Source organism: Tiliqua scincoides, chromosome 4 (assembly GCF_035046505.1).
Source record: "Tiliqua scincoides isolate rTilSci1 chromosome 4, rTilSci1.hap2, whole genome shotgun sequence".
NCBI lineage: Eukaryota > Metazoa > Chordata > Lepidosauria > Squamata > Scincidae > Tiliqua > Tiliqua scincoides.
Window position 1 is genome coordinate 215213019 of NC_089824.1, and position 23395 is coordinate 215236413.

The following is a 23395-nucleotide window of genomic DNA, read 5'->3' on the forward strand; positions in this document are numbered from 1 at the left end:
CATTCCTGTCCCAAGAGACTGTTTTGTTGTTTTTTAGAGGGCAACTGTCAGGCAACCATCACTATTGCCATCACTATAAGTCTTTCAGCCCATTTCACATACCCCTGCAGATCACCAACTTGCTTAATTAGCTCCCCCCATTTCCCTCATCTCATTTCATGTACTCCTGCAAACCACCAACATGCTTAATTCACTCACCCTGGCAGCTCTTCAGTCCCAAAGCTTCTCTTGGTTGACTGGAAACTTTCAAGAGGGCAGCACCCAGATTTACCAGCTTCCAAGATGGTGCCACCCACCTCATTTGCCATTTTCCAAAATGGCTGTCACCAGCTTATCATGACCCACTGGAGACTGGGTTGCAACCCACCAAGTTGAGAAACTCTGTGATAGAGAAAACAATGTGTAAGCAGTACACAGTCATTTGTCCCAGTGTGCACTAGGAATGGTAGATGAGTTGCTAAGCTGGGACATGATCTCCTGGTACCTGAAGGGATACACCAGATAGTCTAGTGGTCTTTAACCATTTTCATTTAACAGGTTGCTGCATCCCCACAACTGAGGCTTCATGACCTCAAGGTTGAAGAGTGTAAAGCATACACAAAATGGAAAACCTGTGCTTATTTGCATATAATTTGCGAAATAACCTTCACATCTTATATTCAAGATTGCAAGAATATACAGTATTCTGCAATAACTTGTCCAGATTATAACTCTGTTTCAACCATAAAGCAACAGTATAGGAAAAACCTCCAGCTTTTACTGATGCTGAGTACAATAGCATAAGAAGAGCCTTGTTCTTGTTGTTAACATAAGAAGTGCTTTGCTGGATCATGTCAAGGGCCCATCTAGTCCTGCTTCCTGTATCACAGTGGCCCACCAGATTCCTCTAGGAGCGCACAAACAAGATGCCCATATCCTGTTGCCTTTCCTTTGCACCTGGCAATCAGAGATGGACTACATCTTGCAACCTCCAGGTTTCATGTGTGGGGGGAGGGGGTCAGCTCTTCGCTTAGTACCCCTGGGGCTGGCAACCTCCTGGCACTGGTGTCTGAATCAGCGCGCAATTGCCTCCCTGCCACCTCCCTCTCTGGTCTTCTCTCAACAGTCCCACCACAGCACCAGTGCCTCCCTCTTATTGCTGGATCTTCCAGTGGTCAGCCAATTCACTTCCTCGCTGCCTTCAGCCCCTTCCCTCTGGGTCATTTCAGTCTCTTGTGAAGCCACGTGAGGCCCTGGGTGGCTCCCCCAGACACTACTTCCCTGCTGATTCACCCATGGCAGTCTCACACCTGCATCCTCACTGAGCTATGAAATTTAATGGGTGATCTTGAGCATGTCACTAACTCTCAGATCTGCTGCACAGATTGTTGTGAGGATAAAAATGAAATGAGACCTAACAGTTTATGCTGTCCTGAGCTATAGGAATGGTGGGTTAAACAGAATGAATACACACACACACACACACACACACACACACACACACACACACACACACACTTAATCCATTATATTATTATCATCAAAATTATGGCCACCTGTGACAGAGGAGACTAAGCTAAAGAATTCATGAAGTATGAGTCCCACAATGTAATGCATAGTAATTACACCCATCAACTTCAGAGGGCTTAAGCATGTTTAACAGTTGAATCCCTTGGGCAATCCAAGGTATATGAAGAACAGTTTTCTGTTAGTCAAAAACATTGCAAGACAGTGACTGATTGGTTTGGGGGTGGGATAGCTTTTTTGTTTTAAGTTAAGCCTTTTGATTGAAATGTTTTGAATGTGGTCCTTAGTTACCTGTTAGAATACAAAATTCTGCGTAACTAGGGAGGCTCTTTCAGCAACTGTTCTTTCATTTTGCAAGGCAAGTATGCTTTTGTCACTCCTGCTTCCATATCTTAATGGGAGACACTGATTAATCATTGTTAATGTGCATAATTAGGATTGGGCTGTGCAGTACAAAAGAACCCTTCATCTTACATAATGAGGGCAAATATAGTTTGATATCCCCAAGTGTCAGTTGTGCTTTGTCTCCTGGATTGTTTAATGACAGGTTTTTGAACCCCTGGCAACCCAGAGGCATTGCCAGTCCATTTCCAACTTTAAGGTGAAAGCTGGTTATGCACCACCATGTGCTTGATCATGTCACAAATCCCTTTTTAGCATTGGCAACAGTATGCATTTGGAAGTGCATCTTTTCAAATGGTTATCCAAAGCTACATTCTGATCCATTGGCGACCATGCGAACGACTCAAAGTAAGCCAGATGAACAGCCATGCCTGTTATGGGTTCAAAGTATGCTGTGAGTAGATTATCAGTACTGCTAATCTCCATTCCCATCAGAATTCACTTAATCCCCCATAGTAATACTTACAGCCCTTGCCTTTACTCATGTTCCTCTATCCAATTTACTCCACTTAGAATTTACAGTGGAATTCAACAGAGTTTACTTCTTGGTAGACATGAGTGGGATTCTATGTCAATCTGGGCAACCACTGGGAGGAGTCAGTTTGGAAACAGCTGCTTAGTGGGCCTTTGCCACATGCTGTCCCACCCAATTGGGTTGCTGGGGTGGAATTGTTAGCCGCATAACCTGTGAGGCTGATGTGCGGCTGTTGTTGGGCAGCTGCTGCTTGGCGGGCTGCGTTGGGCTCTTCATGGATTCTAGTACAGGAGCAGGAGGTCTGGAGGAGGGCAGGAGGTCTGGTCTAGAGGGTAGAGCCTCCATTTGCCTGAAGATAACATCCGAAGGTTGCCAGTGCGAGGCCACCGGCACCGTGTGAACTTGAAGCAGCTGACAAGCTGAGCCGAGTTATTCCATCTGCGCTGTGCGTGGGAGGATGGAGGCCAGAAAGTGCGACCAGATCAAGAAAGAAACACCTGAATGTTGTGGTTTCTTGAAAGATAGAAACCTTCTTTCAAATTGTAAAAATCCCTACTGGGATTTAATTTGCCTGCCTATGTAAACCGCCTTGAATAAAGTCTAAGGAGAAATCTGAGGACCAAGAAAGGTGGTATAGAAACACCTGTATTGTTATTATTAGTAGGGTAGTACGTTTTACCTTTTGTATGGGGGGGGGGGCATCAGCTGCACATACTGTTGGGCTCTTTGCACTTGAGGCTGCTGTTGCATCTTTGCAGCCTCTATCACCATCAATTAGTAAGCATTTGGTGGGCTATGCTGAGGTTTCCATGGAAGCTTGCAGAGTTACTGGGAGAACTGGGCCAGTGTGGTGTTCCTGTGCTCTTGGTTTCCTCCTCCTGCTTTGTGCTGGAAGGGCTTAGGATGGGACAGACATTGTGCTAAAGTAGCGTCATTGTCAGCACAACCTTTATACAGGATTGCACTGCAGAACTCTGGGCATTAGGCAATTGTAGTGATTTTCAGACTTTACTGCGTGAAATAACAGGAAGTTTTCAGGAACTGTACAGAAATTCTGATACGATATTTTAATGTTGCTTGAAGCAACAACACATGCTTCACAGATGCCCAACACATCACCTATAACAGGTCCATTTATAAAAACAGTTTCAGACTATTCAATTTTTAATCTTCACTTCCGACACAGCAAGCCTCCAAAAATACTTCATTGATTTTTGTTATTGTATCAAACAGTTCTTGTAGCACTTTTACCCATAGTTGGTTTTAATTTTAAGGTGATTTTGATTTATTTGTCTGGACACCTGGAACAACAAAAGCAAAGAGAGGTTGCTACACAAAGTTTGAGGAGGAGAATCAAATGCAGCCACTCTTGACAAGATGGCCTTTGTGATATTTATATTGCAAATAATAAGTCTTCTAGACTGGGGGGGGGGGGAGAGTTCACACAGGTCATTTTTGGTCCAATTCAGCAGTCGCCATAGCAAGAGTTGTCTCCTGAACTCACCGGAAATAATTCACAATAAGTACAACTAATGCTCTGTAAGCATTGTTAAGCTTTAAAATAGATGGATCAAGTGTATCTCGTTGAACGACTGCAGTAACGTCACAGCTGCCCTTGTTCACCTTTGCATGCACCCTGTAAACTTAGAATGAATGAATCTGAGCAGAAGGAAGCATCAGGAGCTGGAAATAGAAAGCCTGATGGTCACTCTTAGCCACTGTGATTCAACTTTCAGGCTGTAGAGGAATAATGACAGCCTTCTGTGTTTGGGGGCTTTTCAAAGCAAATGCCTTCTTGCATCAACCTCTATAGCGTTTCCTTTTTTTTAGTGAACTAAAAATCATTAAAACGAAAACACAACTAAAATCACTCTGCCTGTCATCATGGAAAGGAGAGATAACAAAATGTTAAAGATGATTTATGGAGGACAGAAAGATTGCAAAGAAATTAAATGATCTTCATGGCATCAGTCTCCATTGAAGATGTTGATTAGACACTTTTTTCTACCTAACCCAGTTTTTGTGGGGGAGCACATCTGAACAACTAAGGGTCCAATCCTAACTTGCAGGATAAAGTTGCGAGTTATTTGTGCCTCCTCAAGGGGAAGCCAGGCTGGCTCCGAGAAGCGCCGGCCTGCGGAGGCTGACATAAGCCTCTGCGCCGGCTTCCCCTCAGCTGCTTGTGTCAGCCCACCTGCGCCAACACAAACGGAAAAGGTAGGCATGGGAGGGCTGAGAGGAGGAGGGTGGGTGGTGTTCCTGGGTGGGGGAGGACAGGCGATGGGCAGCCCTGGGGGCAGGCAGACAGGCAGGGAGCAGGAGGCGGGGCTTCAATAAGTGGCTGAAATCTGAGGAGACCCATTGTGGCCAGCAGCCCTTACCTAGAGGTAAGGGGAAATGTTTCCCCTTACCTCTGACTGAGCCGCTTCTGGCCACAATCCTGCACTGGCTTGCCTGTTCCAGCGCAAGTTAGGATTGCGCCCTAAGGGCCCAATTCTATCCAACTTTCCAGCGCTGATGGGATATTTGCTGCATCCTGTGGTGGTGGTGGGGGGGCAGTCACAGAGGCCTTCTCAAGGCAAGGAAACATTTGTTTCCTTACCTTGGGGCAGCAAAGCAGCTGCATTCGCACTGGAAGGTTGGATAGACTTGACTAAGTCAATTTCTACTTGCCTTAGAGTAAAAATCACAAGAGTTGAAGTTCAAGGGCTGATTGACAACTAAAATATTGACAAGTCGCTGGTGCTGAACAGCATACTGAGAATTCATAAGCAATTCAGCAATGAAACTATTGGTCTTCTAATGAAAGCTTGTCATTAAGATTTTAGGATTGTTATCTGTGCACTGCCTCTTAAGAACAATCTAGCCTTCATCCACACTTCTCCCTTTTGTTCCTTAGTGTAGAAGTCCTGCTGTTTGGATTTATGCATACTAACAAATAAGCAGCGGAGTCAGGCCTTTTTTCTGACTCTGGTTTTGCAAAGATTCACCTTTCATCTAATTTTCTGAAATATGTCCCATTTCAAAATTGACGGGAAGCACATTTCTTGCAGTGCTCTCCATGGCATCAGTGGCACAGCTAGAAAGGGTGCAAAGCACTAAGTTTTGCAGGGACCCTCACCACAGCCTGGAAACAGCCCCTCCCCTTGGGAGCCAGGCATATGACTCCTTTTTGCTCTCTCGGCCCAGAATGGCTCTGAAGGGAAGGGTGAGAGATGCATGCATGGCACGGTGAGGCTCCCTGCAAAACTTAGTGCTTTGCACCACCTCTAGCTATGCCACTGCACAGCATGTGCCATGCTACATGCTGAACCTTAACTATTGAATTAATGTTCCACAAAAGTTTTTGGAAGTGTAACTGATTTATTTACATTGCTATACTGTATATAACAATGTAAGTAAATCATATCTACAGTATATATACTGTGTTTGTTACTCTATAGCAGTCATTTCAGTTTTTTTTTGGGGGGGGGGGTCTCTGAAGCCCTTTACATTCCTAAACAGTCTTGGGAAGCCCCATTAGTGCATGTGCCAAGTAGCTCTAGGGCACAGGTGCATGCACAGAGTGGTGCAGCTCTAAGCAGATGGTGGTATAGTGTGCTTGTGGAACCCCTGAAAGGGTCTCAGGGAGCCCTGGTGCTCCTAGGAACACACTTGGAGAAACACTGCTCTATAGAATACCAAGTTATACCAACCTTCTGTGTGTGTGTTGTGTTGTGTCAGAGTTGCTGTAAGATTTACAGCAAAGATAGAGGCCATGTCTGACCACAGTGCTGTACACTTTATTGGCTTCTCACTAAAGAGTTTAGATGGATACAGATACCCACATATAAAACACAAGCATTTTATACCCATTGCAAATGGCACATTCTTGTCCCTCAGTTGTGGAGGAGCCCTGATGCAGGCCCACATTGTGCAATTCAGCCAGTATAACTCCCTGACAGGTCAGGACATGTCGAGGGGATCAGTAAACAGTTACTGTCAGTTACTCCGTGGTGAGACAAACGGTCTGTGATTCTCACCTTTGAAAATGTCCACCGTTAGGGCAAACCATTAGGAAATTACAATCTTCATAGACCATGGCAAATAAGCCCAAACATTTCTTACTACAACACTAATAATGGAACTTTCTTCTGTGTAGACATGCACATGATTGCGCTGTTCACGACATTCAATAGACATGACAGTTAGTACCACAGATGTGCAGAAAACGGAAAAGCAAAGTGGCTACAAATGAAGAACAACCAAAATACAGTCAGTTCTCTTTATCCTTGGGGGCAGAATTGCTACTGTCTCTCTATATCTGCACCTCTGTTCTCATTACCTGCTATGCAGAGACCTTCTAGAGGCTGCAAGGACCTTCAGAATGGTACCTTTGAGCAGTGTAGACCCCTTTAAAATGACTGATGGGAGCTTCTGCCAGTCATTTTAAAAGGGTCCATGGTGGTTGCAGGTGCCATTCTGAAGGTCCCTGCAGCCTCTGGAAGGTCTCTGCAGCATTCAGAGATATTTTGGCACTTCCTGCTGCACTCTGTTGGCTTCCTGAGGGTCTCCACTGGATTTTTCTGATGGCACCCCTTCCTCCCCCCCCAGTGTACCCCTTGAACCTAACCCCATTGATCCCATAGGATCAATGGTTCATTATCTGTGAATTTACTATAAACTAGGATTTCCAGGAACCTAACTCTAGTGAATAATGAGAACTGACTGTACATTATGAGTAGATGCTAGAACTATTTGAGATAACTGCTGACACCTGAAGTCCAAGAAAATTGCTTTTGAAGGATGCTGTTATTGTGGTCTCTCCGCTGCAGCATCACTTAGTTTGTTCTATGGTAAATGTTACCCAGGCATCCCACTATCTGTTATTAGGTATTTTCAGAATCTCCTGGGCTTTGGCTTAAAGACAATTTAGTCTACAAACTTCACAGACATACTAGGTTATTAAAACTCACATTCAAATATAAAAACAACTACAATTTGGGTTTTCTTAAGGAAAAGTATATCCTGTGAATCCAGATAACATTTGTTCTATCCAGCAGCAAATGAAACTATTTGTTTTTGTTTAAGGAGTAAAGTTTGTCTTACAAACAGAAGGTTATTGTCTTCTTTTCTTCTCAACGGGACGCAAGTCATTCCCACCAATCACTATTATACATAATAGTTCAAGAATTGAACAACTGAATTCAAATTTAGGCAAAATATACATAAATATAACAATCTTGCACAGAAATAATGTCCACTCCAACACTTCTAACAGCCTGGTCCTCAGGTCCTAGCGCTATCTGTTTGTAGTGCATTGGAGAAGTGACTTATCCAAGGGCACCATCCATCAACTGTGAAGAAATAACCCATCACAGTAGACCCAATGTTTCTTTTCTCTTCAAACTTAGGCATGAACAGTGGGGAAAGCTGGCAAAATGCAATGCCTAACCACCACACAATGAGCTGCCAGTTACTTCTTTAATGGATTTGTGCCCTGCTTTTCCCTTGCCAGAGGAAGTGTAAACAGGTGGCTTACAAGATGTTCACAAAATACAACACAACAACAAAACTCTCAGGCAGTAGTGTAATTTTAGGGAGGCTGCATGAACAAGCTTTGTAAGTGCCCCCTCCTACTCGCAATCAGATCCATTCTGGGCAGTGAGGGCAACAGTTACTGTCCAGAATGGCCCCCCACGGAGAGTGGGATGAGCTGCTTACATGGTGTGTTGCAGGGCCTGCGACGCTTACCACACTACCCTCTGTAGTTGCATTACTGCTCCCAGGCCAGGGTTGGACTCCATGCGAGCCAGTGTTATAGGCTCCCTCAGGCCTGGACTCCTCTTCTTTTTGACTCTCTGCAGGGTGCACAATTATCTCCTCTGGACTGGCAAAATGGTCAGCTAGGAAGGCCGAAGTATAGCATCATCAGAAAAGTGATCAGGTTTCCACAGCAAGTGTCAGACAGCTGAGTAGGACGTATACACGCGTGTTGCCCGAGTCGCTTTTAATAAGTGCATCAACTTTATCTCAGTGCTTCCTGTCCTTTGAGATGTTTTATGCCACGATTGTATAGGTGTTTCTTCTGCATAACTCAGTGCCAACATCATTACTCTGTATTCTCAAGTACTCTATCACCTTCCTTGTGCAATTGAGACCAAACTTGTCTTCATCGTCTTCTGCATTGCCACGTAGAAAATTCAGCTGTCAGGTGTGAAAAGAAATTGCCCAAGTGAATATTAACAGCCAACACCTTCTCCACCACCAAGTTCTTCTGTGCTCTTCTGTATGCCTTTTCCTGATGCCCATATTTTCCCTGGTCAGGATAAATGTTAAGACAGTGCTCTAATATTGTGAAGAGATGGTGCAGAGTATTAGAAACATCTTGTGCCATGGCAGGCTGGCAAATGGAAATCAGCCATGTCATTACAGTTCAGTGAGCAGCCATAGGGGGAATCTGGCTGTCTCAGCAGCTAGGATTCTGCTTTTCTTAGGAGCCCTACAGCAGGGGTCTGCAGTTCTTTCAAATGACAGCTTCTGATCCAGCTACTCAAACCATCTGCCCACTCTGTCCCCTATCTAACATGATATGCAATGCCACAGCTCTTTCTTACAACAAACAGCTTATGAAGATGCCTTCTACAGAGTCAGACCACTAACCCACCCGGGTCAGTATTGTCTACATCAGTGATTTTCAATGTTTTTCTTCTCTATGGTTTTTGCCTCTTGTAATGTCGCTTCTGCTTCTGGGAGACACTTCTGGCTTCCATGGTTGTTTCTAGGGCAACTGTCTGTAGTAATGAATTGTCCCTTTTCCTCTGCCAGCTCTGACGCAGTTGCCCAAGAAACAGAGCCACAGACCCAGAAGTTTTTCTGTGATTTTTAATGCCGTGCTCCAAACACCTGCGGCACAAGTGCAGACCTTCTGCAGCATGCCAATGTGCTGCAGCACATAAGTTGAAAATCACTGAGTCTGGCAACAGTACTCCAGGGATACAGAGAGGGGTTTTTCTAAACACTTCCAGTCATTCTTGTCCACTCACTCAGCTCCCCTGCCCTGCCTATTCCTCTCCTCCCTGTCCCACTCCTTGGACTGGCGAAAAGGGGGGGGCAGAGTAGAACGGAATATGTAGAAGCCCACCACTCCAGCTCACCCTTTTCCTCTCCTTCTTCCGTTCCAGCCCCCCTTTCCTCAGGGAGTGAGAGGAACAGACATTAGCTCTTCACCAAGTGAGGAGGAACAGTATTCAGCATTCTGCCTCAGGCATCAGAAAGCCTTGGGACAGCCTGACAATGTTCACCTTCCATTTCTCTTTCTTACACCTTGAAACTTTTAATTCTAGCAATTAATCCCAGACATCTTGTCAAAGAAATGGTCCAATAAGACATTATTTTAATCACATTATTGGCTCTCATGTCTGATGCGTTTTCTTCCAGTAAATAGTCGGACACTTGATTCAGAGTGAGACCATGTAAGTGTGAATAGGATTGCTGCCCTAGACTGTTTCTTATAGTACAGTATAGTCTTTTAGGCTCAGATCCACCATAATTTCCTGATTGCAGGCCTGGTGCTAACATTGGCATAATACTTTTTTAGTTCCTTTCCCCCTTTCCACATCATCAATTTATTGAACTTTGATATATATTACTCACCATAAATCAATATAATGGTTGCTATACAATCATAACATCTGGAGCACTGCACCCAGGTCATTCCTCCCCCCCCCCCCATCTTTGTGTACATGGCTAACTCTGAATCAAGATCCGTGTGTATGTGTTGCCCAACCATGTTCTTTTCAGACCAAATTTGTGCATTTTTTTCTCGCCAAGAAAAAATTTCAGCAGCAGCATGTCCACTACAGATGGCCAAAGTGCACCAGAAGTTTTAAAAGGCTATACCCCCTTGCAGGTTCTGGTGCAATTGTTGTTTCATGAGCAGTGCAGCTGGAGGATTAGTGATAGATTGTCCCTTAATTAGTCTGCTTCACTTCCACATAATTGGTTTTATTTACTGCTTGTATTGTTACTTCACTGTAAGAAAGCGAGAAAAAAAATAATGAAAAGAAATGAGTAATTAATGGTTCCACACTGGGAAAAGAAGCTGACAAATTAAGGAACAATGCATCACCAATTCCCCAATCATGCTGAACGGGAAGCAATAAAAGGGGCAACAAAACCTGCTAGGAGGAAGTTCTTAATTAACCTTGCAAGGAGCTTACTTGTAAGAAGGATCTTGGCCAAGGAGACAGGCAGTGCTGGATAAAATAACACTTTATTAAGTGCTTGTGTGGAACCACCAGCAACCACAATTCCAGCTGATTACAGAAACGTAAAACCTTCTTAGTGTTAAAGGGCCCTAATGTAGAAGCAATCTAGATCAATATATTGCTATTTGAATTGCTAACCACCCCCTGAACAGCTTAAAGCGGAATATGAAAAAATTCCTCCTCCAACTGGATAGAAAGTGCAAGTGTTGATGGATTTTGAAGAGCTTTGACGTGGTCTTTTGGAGAAACTGGATTCAGCCAGGGAGTCTCTGAACAATCTGGAGGTTTGAGACCTTCACATTAGCTTGAGAGTATCACTTCCTTTGTCTATAGCTGCTCCGTATCTGTTTCATATAAATGTGTGAATTTATATTCATACACAAATGTGAATTTATATTCACTTATAAATGTGTGAATATATTTATTTTCACTCCAGCACTAAAAAATTTCAGTGAAGATTCTTCAGTGAAGGCAACAGACTGTTGGAATTTTCTAGTATGACATATTGCCCTCATCTTCTATCTTCCTATGCAAACAGGGAAGGATCTAATCTTAATTGCGTATGTTAACTAATTTAAATGCAGGCAAATATATTTTAATACTAGCCAGTGCTAAGGGCAAAAGAGATGTGATTTTAAATACTTTGTTGAACCTGTGTGTGTGTAAATTCTGAGTGGTCTGGATAGGGAGCATTATGTGGAGGAAGAGGGGTTTCAGCCCTTTGTACACAGCTGCTCTCTGCTCCAGGAAGGAAGCTGCAACTTGTACCAATGGTAACTCACCTCCCAGGGCAAAACAGAACCTGAAGGAACTCCGATGTGGATCAGGACCACGGCAGATGTTTTCAATGAGAGAAGAAATCACCAAAGGAAAGATCAGGATAGGATTCTTGTTAATAAAACCTATTAGCAAGCTCAGGTTGTTGTACCTTTCTGATTGGAAGTAAAGCAAGATAATGATTTCTACATAAATAGGGTACTACCAAAGTACTCATAGCACGTAAGGATGTTATGACGGTGTTCCTGTTAAGAGCGAGTGAACCACCCCTCCAATAACTTAAGTTACCAGGGAAGCTGCTGACAACTCACCAACCACAAGCACATTCTTTCAAGAGGTCTCATGAGACTTCCTCTCTCCCAGGTTCCCATGAACAATTACCTTTTCTTCACTGGACATACACACTCTCTCTGATAAGAGTAAAAGAGATTTATGGCAATTTAAAACAGACAGATACATCAGGAGGTTGCCATTCATCTGGCAAAAGGCAGGATGCATTCTTCAAGGACAATACTCAGAGACAGAACAGCAAGAACAAAACAGAATCTAGCTCATTAGATTCTATACTCTATACTTGAAATCTAACCTTCATTACCAAGGGTTGCAGTGCAATTTCATATTAATGTTTTGAGCAGCAGAGCCCCAGGTGGCAGATGCCAGGTGTAGAGAAACACACAAGGAATACCTAGCTAGTTCTTATAGCTAGTCTTTCAGGACCCCACAAGGGAATCATGTCCAATCACCACATATCAAATCAGCTCGCTCATGTCACCCCAAGAGGAAACCAATCAAGAACCTTCCAAGCTCGCTAGCAAAACCCAAACTGTTTTCACCTGGATGCTGTTCACTGGCCCGACATGCGAACTTCCCACCACCCCCACATTAACTCCCACACTGTATGGTTCATGTCTTGTTTCTTAGACTCCCCATGGAGTCTTATTTAACTTATAAAGCAAGAGTGCAGACATCTCACCAGACTGCCCCCTCCCCAGGTTCTGGGGTCACATTAGCCCCAATCCCCCCCAAATTTGTTCCCTTTCACTTATTTCTCTCACTCCAAACCTCATTTCCAAGCCCGCCATTCCCAGGTCCTAGATAGTCATATATAGCTTTGCCATGAAATGACGATTATGCTCCAACTGAAGTGTTTGCCACATTCTAAGAATTTGTTTGGCTTTTCCCCTGAATGAATGTGATGTGAAGGCTTTCCCTCTGACAGAAACTTTCCACACTCTAATCACCAATATGGTCTCTCCCCTGCGTGAGTTCTCTGATGTCTGCCAAGTTTTCCGCTCGCACAGAAGCTCTTTCCACACTCCAAGCATTTATATGGTCTCTCCCCTGTGTGAGTTCTCTGATGTTTGGTGAGGTTTCTACTCACACTGAAGTTCTTTCCACACTCCAAGCATTTAAATGGTCTCTCCCCTGAGTGAGTTCTTTGATGTTGGGTGAGTTTTCCACTCACACTAAAGCTCTTTCCACACTCCAAGCATTTAAATGGTCTCTCTCCTGTGTGAGTTCTTTGATGGATGCTGAGGTCTCCCCTCTTCCTGAATCTCTTTCCACACTCCAGACACTGATATGGTGTCTCCCCTGTATGGCTTTTCCAATGAGCATTAAGCTTGGAATTATTACTTAAGGCTTCACCATGAAGACTGCACAGAACTTTCCCTTGGCCTGAGACCTCAGGGAAGCCACCAGCTTCAGAAGAGCCTTTTCTCCTCCTCTTCTGTTTTCCCTTCATTCTCATTCTCTGCTGTCCTCCCTGCTTACATCTTTTCATCGACACATTTTGTGATTCTCTCTCATTCTCCTGCTCTTTCTCTTCACATCCTGGACAGAAGAGGGAACATCAGAAAGAGCCCAAGCACACAATTAGCCAGAAATCAAAGGAACAAACCCCTTGAACAAATTATTTAAACCACAGAATTGGAAAGAATGGCAGTGGATCCTGCCACATATTAAGCAGATGCTCTTGATGGAGATGACACGGTGTGTTGTTGGGACTGGGACCAGGAAGTCCCACCTTCAGCAGTGAGGTCCTGGGAGGCCACTTTGGACTGACCACTCAGTGTCTGGGATACACACAGGGCAACAGGAGGGACAAAAGTTGGTAGGATGGAAGGACAGAGGGAAGCTTACTCAGAGAGGTCATGTTTTGAAAGTTCTCCTCCATGACCTCCCTGTGCAGGGCTCTTTTGTCAGGATCCAGCAGAGCCCACTGCTCCTCAGAAAAATGCACAGCCACGTTCTCAAAAGTCAACAGACCCTGAAAGAAAATCAAGATCTCCTTCAACACCATGTGACCATTATTCCCAGAATAGTTGCAGTTGGAAGAGAGAATGAGGATCACGTGACTGGTTGTGATAATGCGGGAATCAACCCTTCACAACCTTCCTGTGTGCTTCTCTGCAAATTGCTGAGAAGAATAGATTCTTTGAAGTCCAGAGAGATGTGCAAGAGGCAGACACAACCAGGTGCCCTTCTTCATCCTCTGCCCCAACCCACATGCCCCATGGGAATTCTCCCCACCTGATCCAGTGACACAAACTGTTTCCATTGCAGCCCCAAGAAGAGATGAGTCATTCAGTATTTCTGGTTTCCTCAGTGCATCTCCTGTGAAGGACAGAAGTGTGTTGGGACACTACTTAACACAACATATTTAGAAGACACTGTTCAGTCAAGTTGGGATTGCAAAACCATTTACTTTTGCCTTTTGTGAGGGGTGTTGAAGCAGCCCCAGAATTAGCCACTGCTCATGGGAAGGCTGATTGGACTCCCGAGTTCCTCGCCAGCAGTCTCCAAGCATCATCATCCCACCCCTGCTCCTGAAAGGCCCCACCCAGGCACACAGGTGCCACACAGACTGCACATGTATGTGGCCGCCAGCAGCTGCAGAGTGCAGTGAGAAGCATGTCCTTCAGCCAGTGACCTCCAACTCCTGTGTGCCAGGACTGTGGCAGCGGTGCTGCCAACTGCAGCTGTGTCTGATATGAGCCCTGCCTGCCTGCCCCTGTCTGCCAGCAGGCTCCTGACTCTCTGAACCTCCAACTCACTGTGGTCCTCATTATCCCTCAGCCAGCTTCTCTCCACCAGGCTCCTCGGTTCTCTTGCTCTTCAAGCCTGTCCATATGCACAGAGTTGAGAAGTCACTGCAGAGCCCAGACATGTCATTCTGATGGTCATTTGTTCACATCAGAATCAGGAGGCTGATAGTGTGTGTATGTGCATGTGAGTATGCGCTTTGCTTGGGGTGGTGGTGAATTATTCACTAGGTGGTGAAAGAGCAGATTGAGGAAGATGGGATATAGGGGTGGTTGGGTTGTTAATCTCCCTTTCTTGCCCAGGTTAGTGTTTTCTGCTGTGGGGTTTCTCTTGCGAAAGATGACTAAGGCTAAAACTCTTTGCACACTTACTTGAGAGGGACAGCCTTGCGAGTCGTTGCAGCAAGAACAGAAAAGAGAATTGAGGCACCTTTGGGACTAACAGATTACTGTCAACATAAGCTTCCAAAGAACAGTGGCTACCTATTACAGACTGAACCTGTGCAAGAAGGTTCCAGGGGCTTATGAATGGTGAGAAATGCAGTGGGAGATTGTTCTTATGGGAGGCCAAAGACATGAGATCTGGTTGAACTCAGTTGCTTAACAATGTTGTGAGACAGGAACCTTCATCCCTGTTCAAGCCAAACTGAACACAGTCAAATTTTCTAATCCATTGTTTCTCAAACTGTGGGTTGGGACCCACTAGGTGAGTCGCGAGCCAATTTCAAGTGGGTCCCCATTCATTTCAATATTTTATTTTTAATATATTAGACTTGATGCTACCATGGTATGTGACTGCATCTAGGGAAATGTCACAGACCTGTACTTTTAACAAGCTACTATGTATATTCTTTTAACAGTGATAGTCAATGGGACTCACTTTTGGATAAGTGTGGGTAGGATCGCAGCCTAGGATTGTTAAAAATTTTCCTGCTTGATGATGTCACTTCTGGTCATAACATCACTTCCGGTGAGTCCGGTCAGATTCTCATTCTAAAAAGTGGATTCTAGTGCTAAATGTATGAGATTCACTGTTCTAATCAATTTAAATTCAGTACTTTCTTACTCATGTCTCCCACTGCAATTCTCTTATCCCAAAACAGTGATGCTCAGGTCTTCAGTGGAACATCCTGGGAGAATAAAATGTTCCCGCAATGGTTTTGGAATGTTGCCCTGCTTTGTGGCACATGCGTGCCCACTTAATCTTGAAGGAAAAGAAAAAATCATTTGACAGAGGGTCAAATGCATGTTTGGACATGCATGTGCCACAAAGCAGGTAAACATTCCACTCTCTACATACAATGCAGAGAAAGCAGAGATAACATGGGGTGGGATGTAAGGGGTTTCAGACTATACAGCTGATGTTACCTGGTCATATGATACTGTTTGAATTGTTGCAATGCCAGAGTTGGCATCTGGGCTTCATCCAGGGTGCCTTTCTCTCTTTCTGAGAGTGAACCTCACATAACTCAATGGCACCAACTTCCAAGTACTTATGCATAAGCTTTCACTGTCATCATAATGAAGGGGAGACTGTTTCTACTTAGACTTTCTACCATGTATTCCCAAACTGTCTTTGGGGCATGCCTTGGTTTTTCCAATCTGTAAAATGGACAAAAGTGTTCTCAAATGTCTTCTGAATGCTTAATTGTTGGATCATATGCTAGCCTGCAATTTTCAGCCACAATTTGCTTCATTTTCTGCATGCAACTACTCTGCATGCTCACCCTTCATTCCCATTAATTTTTAACTTAGACAAAAATGTTCCATAAGTGGACACTGAACCAAAAAATGCCACTGGGAAGGAGACAAGAGGAGAGTTCCTGGCTAAGGGTGCATAGGAGGGGGTTTCCAGCAGGATGAGCTGTCAGATTCCTAATGTCATTTCTTCCAACACTGAGCAGTTAAGAACACAGACAGGCCTCTGACACCTCTGCTGGTCTGCCAAAGACTGTTGTTCCCCATTGCATCTGATCCACACTCATCAGGACCACACACACTGGTACGAGCCTCTCCTTCAGTTCCTGCATTCATTCATTCCCCCGTCAAGAGCCTGTCCTGCTCTATTACAAAAAACGGGCCTCTTATTTGCATTAAAGTACAACAGAGAAATATCGTGAGTCACTGAAGGTTCAGAATGACCCTTATTCACCTGAGAAGTGCCACAGTGCACAATGTCTGGTGCCATGTTATGTGTAGGCCAGTGGTTTGCAAATGTTTTAGCACCAGGACCCACTTTTTAGAATGACAATTTGTCTGGGACCCATGGGAGTGATTTCATGGTCAGAAGTGACATCATCAAGCAAATTAAAATAAATTAAAGTAAAGCAAATAATTAAATAAAGGTAGATGAGATGAAGAAGCCAGCTCTGTTCCACCAAGTGAATTCTCTCTGTAGCCTGTACGCAATATCCTCAAGCTCCTCTCCCCAAAAGATAGGTAAGATGTTCAGCCCTACCCAGTACCCAGTTCAATTTTTTTATATATTTAAAGCCAGTTCAGTGTGATTTAGGACAAAATCTATTTTAAATCAAACATGTTTCTTGTTTGGGCTGGATTGAAATTCAAAGCTTCCCTCTAAACAGCATAAGAACCCCAGACTGATGAAGAGAGGAAATGAGGAGAAGGGAAGGAGAAAAGTGTGGAAAAGGCAACAGCTGTTTCCAATAAAGCAAGGGTTCCCAAACCTATTAGCGCCAAACCCACTTTTTAAATGACACACTATCAGAACCCACCTAGCTTTACATGTCTTAAAAAGAAAAAAAATCACCTTACCAGCTCAAGCTCTGTTTTTATCCTTTTTAGGGGGGAGAGGTGGAGGCTGCCTACTGGAACATTTGTTGAGCTCCACTTTCATCAGATTGGGACCATTCTGGTGGCTCTGCATTCCCCTTTGCCACCTTCAATGCGAGCCCAGGTATGTTTGCTTAGTTGTCAGTAAATGCAAACGTGTAGCTTACTTTTGTTTTTCCATAGAGCTTGGAGGGAGGGACGTTTGTCAGCTTGGAGAGAGGGACTTCCTTCTTTGATGTTTTGTGGGGGCTGCATTCATTGGATTAGGACCATTCCAGTGTCGTTGGATTCCTCTCAGCCTGCCCTTTGCAGTAGACCAAGGCATGGTCACCTAACTGCAAGTAAACGTGCAATGTGGAAAGTTTCACTTTCCATAGGGTACCATGCATTTTCTTTCTCAGCTTGTCAGCTTCGGGACCCACCAACAATCAGGTCACGACCCACCCAGTGGGTCACAACCCACAGTTTGAGAAGCTGTGCTAAGCTGAGAGTCATCAGCTCAAGAAATCTCTCAGGCAGCTTAAATGCTCTAGTGAAATACAAACCTAGCCTTCTCCAATCAAAGGCAAACACATTATCTACTACACCACTCTGCCCATGCTTTGGATGGAGTTACAGCGGGTAAGGATGCCAGCCGACAAAAAAAGCTTCTGAGAATTTATCCTTTACATCAGTGGTATTCAAACTGGGGCATCGCGACACCCCAGCCTGAGGGTCCTGGTCTCTTTCCCCTTAAGGGAGGGGGGCAACCAGGAGGCAGGGAGGAGACAGAGGCGCAATCCCCAGGATCACGCCGCTCAGCGGGGCTGCAGGGGCTTGGGTACACTTGCCCAAACCTCCTGCAGCCTCCCAGGGGTGCAGGGAGCCCTGCGTCACCTTCGGCAGGGCTCCCCAGGTCAGGGAAAGTGAGAGTGGGGCGATCACACCTCACCTCCGCTAAAACGGAAGCGGAGCGCAATCGCTCCACTTTCCCTTCTGATGGGGCTGCAGGGACTGGGGTGCACCCTCCAGTCCCTGCAGCAGCTGTCCCTGGGTGCGGGGAGCCATGTGCGAGTTCCTGCAGGGCTCCCCAGGTCAGGGAAAGTGAGAGCGGAGGGATCGTGCTCCACTTCCGGTTTTGCAGAGACAGAGCACGATCTCTCCGCTCTCACTTTCCCTGACCTGGGGAGCCCGGCAGGAACTCGCACATGGCTCCCCGCACCCAGGGACAGCTGCTGCAGGGACTGGAGGGTGCATCCCAGTCCCTGCAGCCCCCTGAGCAACGCAATCCTGGGGATCGCGTGGCTGCCTTCCCCCTGCCCTTGTGGCCTCCCCCCACCCCCACAAAGACTTACTGTGGGTTTCAAACTCCCAGAGAGTCTGAAAACCACAACTTTACATGAATTTTGCAGGACCAGACATTCTCCCCATCACTCTCAAAGTGCTGGTTTCTACGGATACATTCTTAAACTGTGAACATGAAACATTTGTACAATACTTAATGAGTAGTTGGAGATGAGCTGCTTCCTCCCAGAAGCTTAGCAAATCATAAAAGGCTCCTGAAGATTTCAAGAATATCTGAGAAAGAGGGAGAACTACTGGCAATATTCCCCATTCACCCTTACCTAACCAGGTCACACGTCTGTCCGCATTCTGGAAGATCTTGAGGTTCCGCAGTATCTGATTGGCTTCAGGGAGAACCTTCTCTGCTACTACAAAACACGCTTCCTTTAACAGCCTCTGCGCCTGAAACAGAAATGGAGGATCCAGGAAACAAGCAGGGAGAGGAATGAGGAATGAGAGGCAGATAGCAAGCCCTGCACATTAGGAAGTCCCTGTAGGACCATTTGCACAGAAAGGGGCACAACTATAGAGATCACTACTGAAACATAACAATATTTTCAGCTCGTTATAACAATATTCTCAGCTCATAATATTATCAGACAAGGAAGAGATGCCCTCACCTTCTGTTGTTCCTGCCTCTTGTCCTCTGCCTGGCTCAGGAGGAAGCCTTCTGCCAGGGCCACTACCTGCAAACTGGTCTCTGCTCCACAGCCCCTGATCCAGCTCTCCATCCCTGAGGGTAGGATGGCCAGGAACTGCTCCAGGATCACCTGGTCTAGGATCTCCTTCTTGGAGTGCTTCTCTGGCTTGAGCCACAGGAGGCAAAGCTGATAGAGTTGGCTGCAAACCTCTTGGGGCTCCATGGCCTCTGGGTAGCAGAACTGCCGGAATCTCTGCTGCTGCAGATCACAGCTGGGGGTGTCCTCACCCAGGGTCTTGGGTGCAGCTTTTGCCTGGCATCTCCTGCTGCATGCAGCCTGGGTGGCATCAGAATCTCTTTCTGCTTCAGGGCCAGCAGAATCTTCCTCTCCCATCTCTGATCTCTGCTCTGCCTCCAAGCAGGCCAAAGAATTTATGCCCTCTTCTTCCAGTTTCTGTTTTCAGTCACTGACTTCCCAAAATGGTGGGACTTTGCAGTCCTCCAAAGTAAAAAAAAAATGCTTTGTGAGTAAACAATTTCTCTCTTGACAGAAGGAGATTTCTCACAAGCAGAGTCCAGCTGGTGTTCAGAGCTGCTCCTTGCAGGGAATGCAAACAAATGAGACTCTGGAAAGAGAGGGAAATATTCAGGACCAGCTTTAAGCTAATTGGGACAACTCCTCCCAATTGGGCCCCACACCTAAAGGGCCCCTGCACTAGGGTAATGTCCTCTAGTCTTGTCAAATACATGCAACAACACATTGCAACAGACACATAACATCACCACATTGCAGGTTTTAAAGAGAACAGCAATGCTTTTAATTTTCTGCTGAATTCTTAAAAAGTCAGTAGTGTTTTTTTATATTATGAATTCTTTTTTATTGTAAGAATTAAATATGGTAATTAGAAAACAGCATAAAATTTGATTTCTCTGAAAAACGTTTAATATAACTATTTAATTATATGTATGCAATTCTTATTAAAATGTGCTTAGTTCCATATAGGGCGCAATCCTAACCCACTTTCCAGCACTGGCATAGCTGTGCCAGTGGGGCATGTGCTGCATCCTGCAGTTGGGAGGCAGTCACGGAGGCCTCCTCAAGGAAATGCAATGTTTGTTCCCTTGGAGTTGCATTGCCCTTATGTCAGTGCTGGAAAGTTGATTAGGATTGTGGCCTTAGGGCCCAATTCTATCCAATTTTCCAGCACCAGTGCAGCTGCAATGCAGCCCCAAGGTAAGGGAATAAATGTTCCCATATCTTAAGGAGGCCTCTGTGACTGTCTCCCCACCACAGGATGCAGTGCATGCCCCATTGGCACATAGGATTGGGCCCTTAGTCCACTAACCCACAGGCACTTTTTAAGTGCACAGTTTGATTGCTTCCCATTCTACCATAGAGATATAAAGTGTATAATAAATTTATTTAGCTCTCTATGATTCTGCAGACCTTGGCTGTGAATCCCCCCCCCCCCCACACACACAAAAGGCTTCCGATTGAGCCCCGTGGCACCGAAGGCCAGCCCTGGAGTCTTGTCCCTTAGACAGACACAGATCAAAGTTCTGAGTATAGTACAGGGCAGCCCCCTGCTCACTGGCTTTTCCAAACAACTCTCCCCTTACTCCTTCTCTGTCCTTTCCCTTTTCCCTTCCAAAACACCTGCATCTGCTCCATAGCCTGATGAGGCAGTTCTAATTTCTTTGACCCTGTAACCAGCTGCTAGAAGGGGGCATCTTGAGCTCCTATCTTCCATAGGTCTTTCCCGGCCACACCCTGCTGGCTTGTCTCCCTCCCCTGGCCTCTGAGCAAAGGCAGGAAGGACTGACATAACCTCAGCCTCAAGGCCTTCTCCCTCTTTTAATAATCAGTCACCAACAGGCTAGAATTCCAGGACACTTCCTTCAGGCATTCAACACATGTCAACCATGTATTAATGAACACTTCCTGCATGGACCATGTGACTGCACCCCAAAGGCCTCCGGGCTTGGGCTCTAGAAAACAGGAGGGGCACAATTTTGCAAGCCCCCGAACAAAACACCAGACCCAACCTCCCTCTAAATGCATCCACCCAGCTAAGCCGCTGGACACTCCCTCCAATATAGACTCAGCAGTCTATGTAGGGCTTCCCCAGCCACACCACCTGGCTTGTCTCCCTGGGCCCCTGAGCAAAAGGCACGGAGGGGGTTGATAGCAGGTTCAAATTCCCACGTAGTCATGAAGCTTCCTAGGTCACTAGCTTCTAGTCACCATCTCTCAGCTTCACCTACTTCACAGGGTTTTTGTGAGGACAATGGGAAGTGAGAACATAAGAACAGCCCCACTGGATCAGGCCATAGGCCCATCTAGTCCAGCTTCCTGTATCTCACAGCGGCCCACCAAATGCCCCAGAGAGCACACCAGATAACAAGATACCTCATCCTGGTGCCCTCCCCTGCATCTGGCATTCTGACATAACCCATTTCTAAAATCAGGAGGTTGCACGTACACATCATGGCTTGTAACCCGTAATGGATTTTTCCTCCAGAAACTTGTCCAATCCCCTTTTAAAGATGTCCAGGCCAGATGCCATCTCCACATCCTGTGGCAAGGAGTTCCACAGACCAACCACACGCTGAGTAAAGAAATATTTTTTGTCTGTCCTAAGTCTCCCAACACTCAATTTTAGTGGATGTCCCCTGGTTCTGGTATTATGTGAGAGTGTAAAGAGCATCTCCCTATCCACTCTGTCCATCCCCTGCATAATTTTGTATGTCTCAATCATGGCCCCCCTCAGGCGCCTCTTTTCTAGGCTGAAGAGGAACTGTGTACACCTATGTACAACTATGGAGCAATAATGTTACAAAAAACAAAACCAGTAACCAAAGGGGGAGAGGGAATAGGCCTGCCTGAGCCTTTAACAGCTTACAACATCCTAGATGTAGGCATTACGGTTACAGTGATGCAACATTTTGTTTCAAGTCCCTTTTTGTTAAGTAAACTAGAAGCAAACTCTGGTTCTTGGGTCCCACACAGTTTGGGAGCAAAATGGGGCCACTGACAAACACATGGGAAGTTTCTGCACACATGGGCATCCCCAAAGTATGCAGAAATTTATTTCCTTCAGCCCTAATCACCCTACAAAGTGGCCAAATTCCTTCAAAAGGAAGACTCCCTCCCACTGTTGTGGAATCCTGGCAGCTTGTAAAACCAGACTCTGCCCTTTGACACACCAGGTGGCCAGCAAGGGAGATTTTCTAATTCTCAAGTTAAAATGTCAAGTTTACTGCGGTTACAAAAACCCTTCATACATCCCTATAACAATAACAAAATAGCATCTCAAAAATCACAACAGTCTTGTATAAGCTCCTCCCAAAGACTTGTTGAAACACATGAATTTGTTTCCAGGGTGGACATTCAGCAGTTCAGCAGTCTTTGTTCCATAAGAGAGAAGGTAGTGCATTTCATGCACACCCGCTGCACCACTAATGGTGAGAAGACCATGGAACAGTCCCCTGACATTGATCTCCACGTTCAGAGAGATTCTTTTGGGAAGAGATAGTTCTTGGGATGTTCTAATCCCAAACAGTTTAGAAGAACTTTAAAGGTCAACACAGTACTTTGAATTGGGCTCAGAAACAGATTGGCAACCAATAAAAACAACAAAATGTTAGTTATTGTTCTGACCTGAAAATTTCAACTGACTGGCCAGCTGAATCTTGAACCCGTTGTCATTTTCAAACTGTCTTCAAAGGTAGCCCTGTGCAGAACATATTATGTTAATTTAATCTGGATGTGATTGGAGCATGGATGACAGTAGCCAGGTCTGATGCCTTCTGGAAAACATAGGGGGTTAATTATTTTGCTTTACCAAAGACCAAACAAAAGTCAGTCAGTCTTTTCAAGGGCATACAAAGCCATTCTTGCTACCTTTTGCATGCACATTAATCAGCCATTGACGGAATTATAGTTGTTTACTGTTTAAATCCAGATGAGTCAATCTTCTCCCTAAATGTGGACAAATCTTGTGCAAGTAGATAGTGTTATTTGCATGACATAATATAATTGCTAAAGCAATGGTTGTTGGTGGAGACAGCTGCAATATTACAGATGAAATATCCATGTTTTGATTATCTTATTCATAAAATCATTCTGTTTTGCGACTATTCATTTCCTCTTGTTTTTTGCATAATAAAAATCAGAAAGTTCAGC

At 45.1% G+C, this 23395-nt stretch overlaps 1 protein-coding gene across 1 annotated transcript; it reads right to left on the reverse strand.

Annotated features, from left to right (window-relative positions):
- Nucleotides 1–12646: 12646 nt before the first annotated feature.
- Nucleotides 12647–19603, reverse strand: LOC136648603 (zinc finger protein with KRAB and SCAN domains 3-like). The gene is made up of 5 exons (XM_066624724.1): nt 19190–19603; nt 18851–18971; nt 13961–14025; nt 13552–13678; nt 12647–13242 (listed from the first exon to the last, which is right to left on the reverse strand). The coding sequence occupies exons 1-5, from the start codon at nt 19601–19603 to the stop codon at nt 12647–12649; spliced, it is 1323 nt and encodes a 440-aa protein (XP_066480821.1).
- Nucleotides 19604–23395: the final 3792 nt, after the last annotated feature.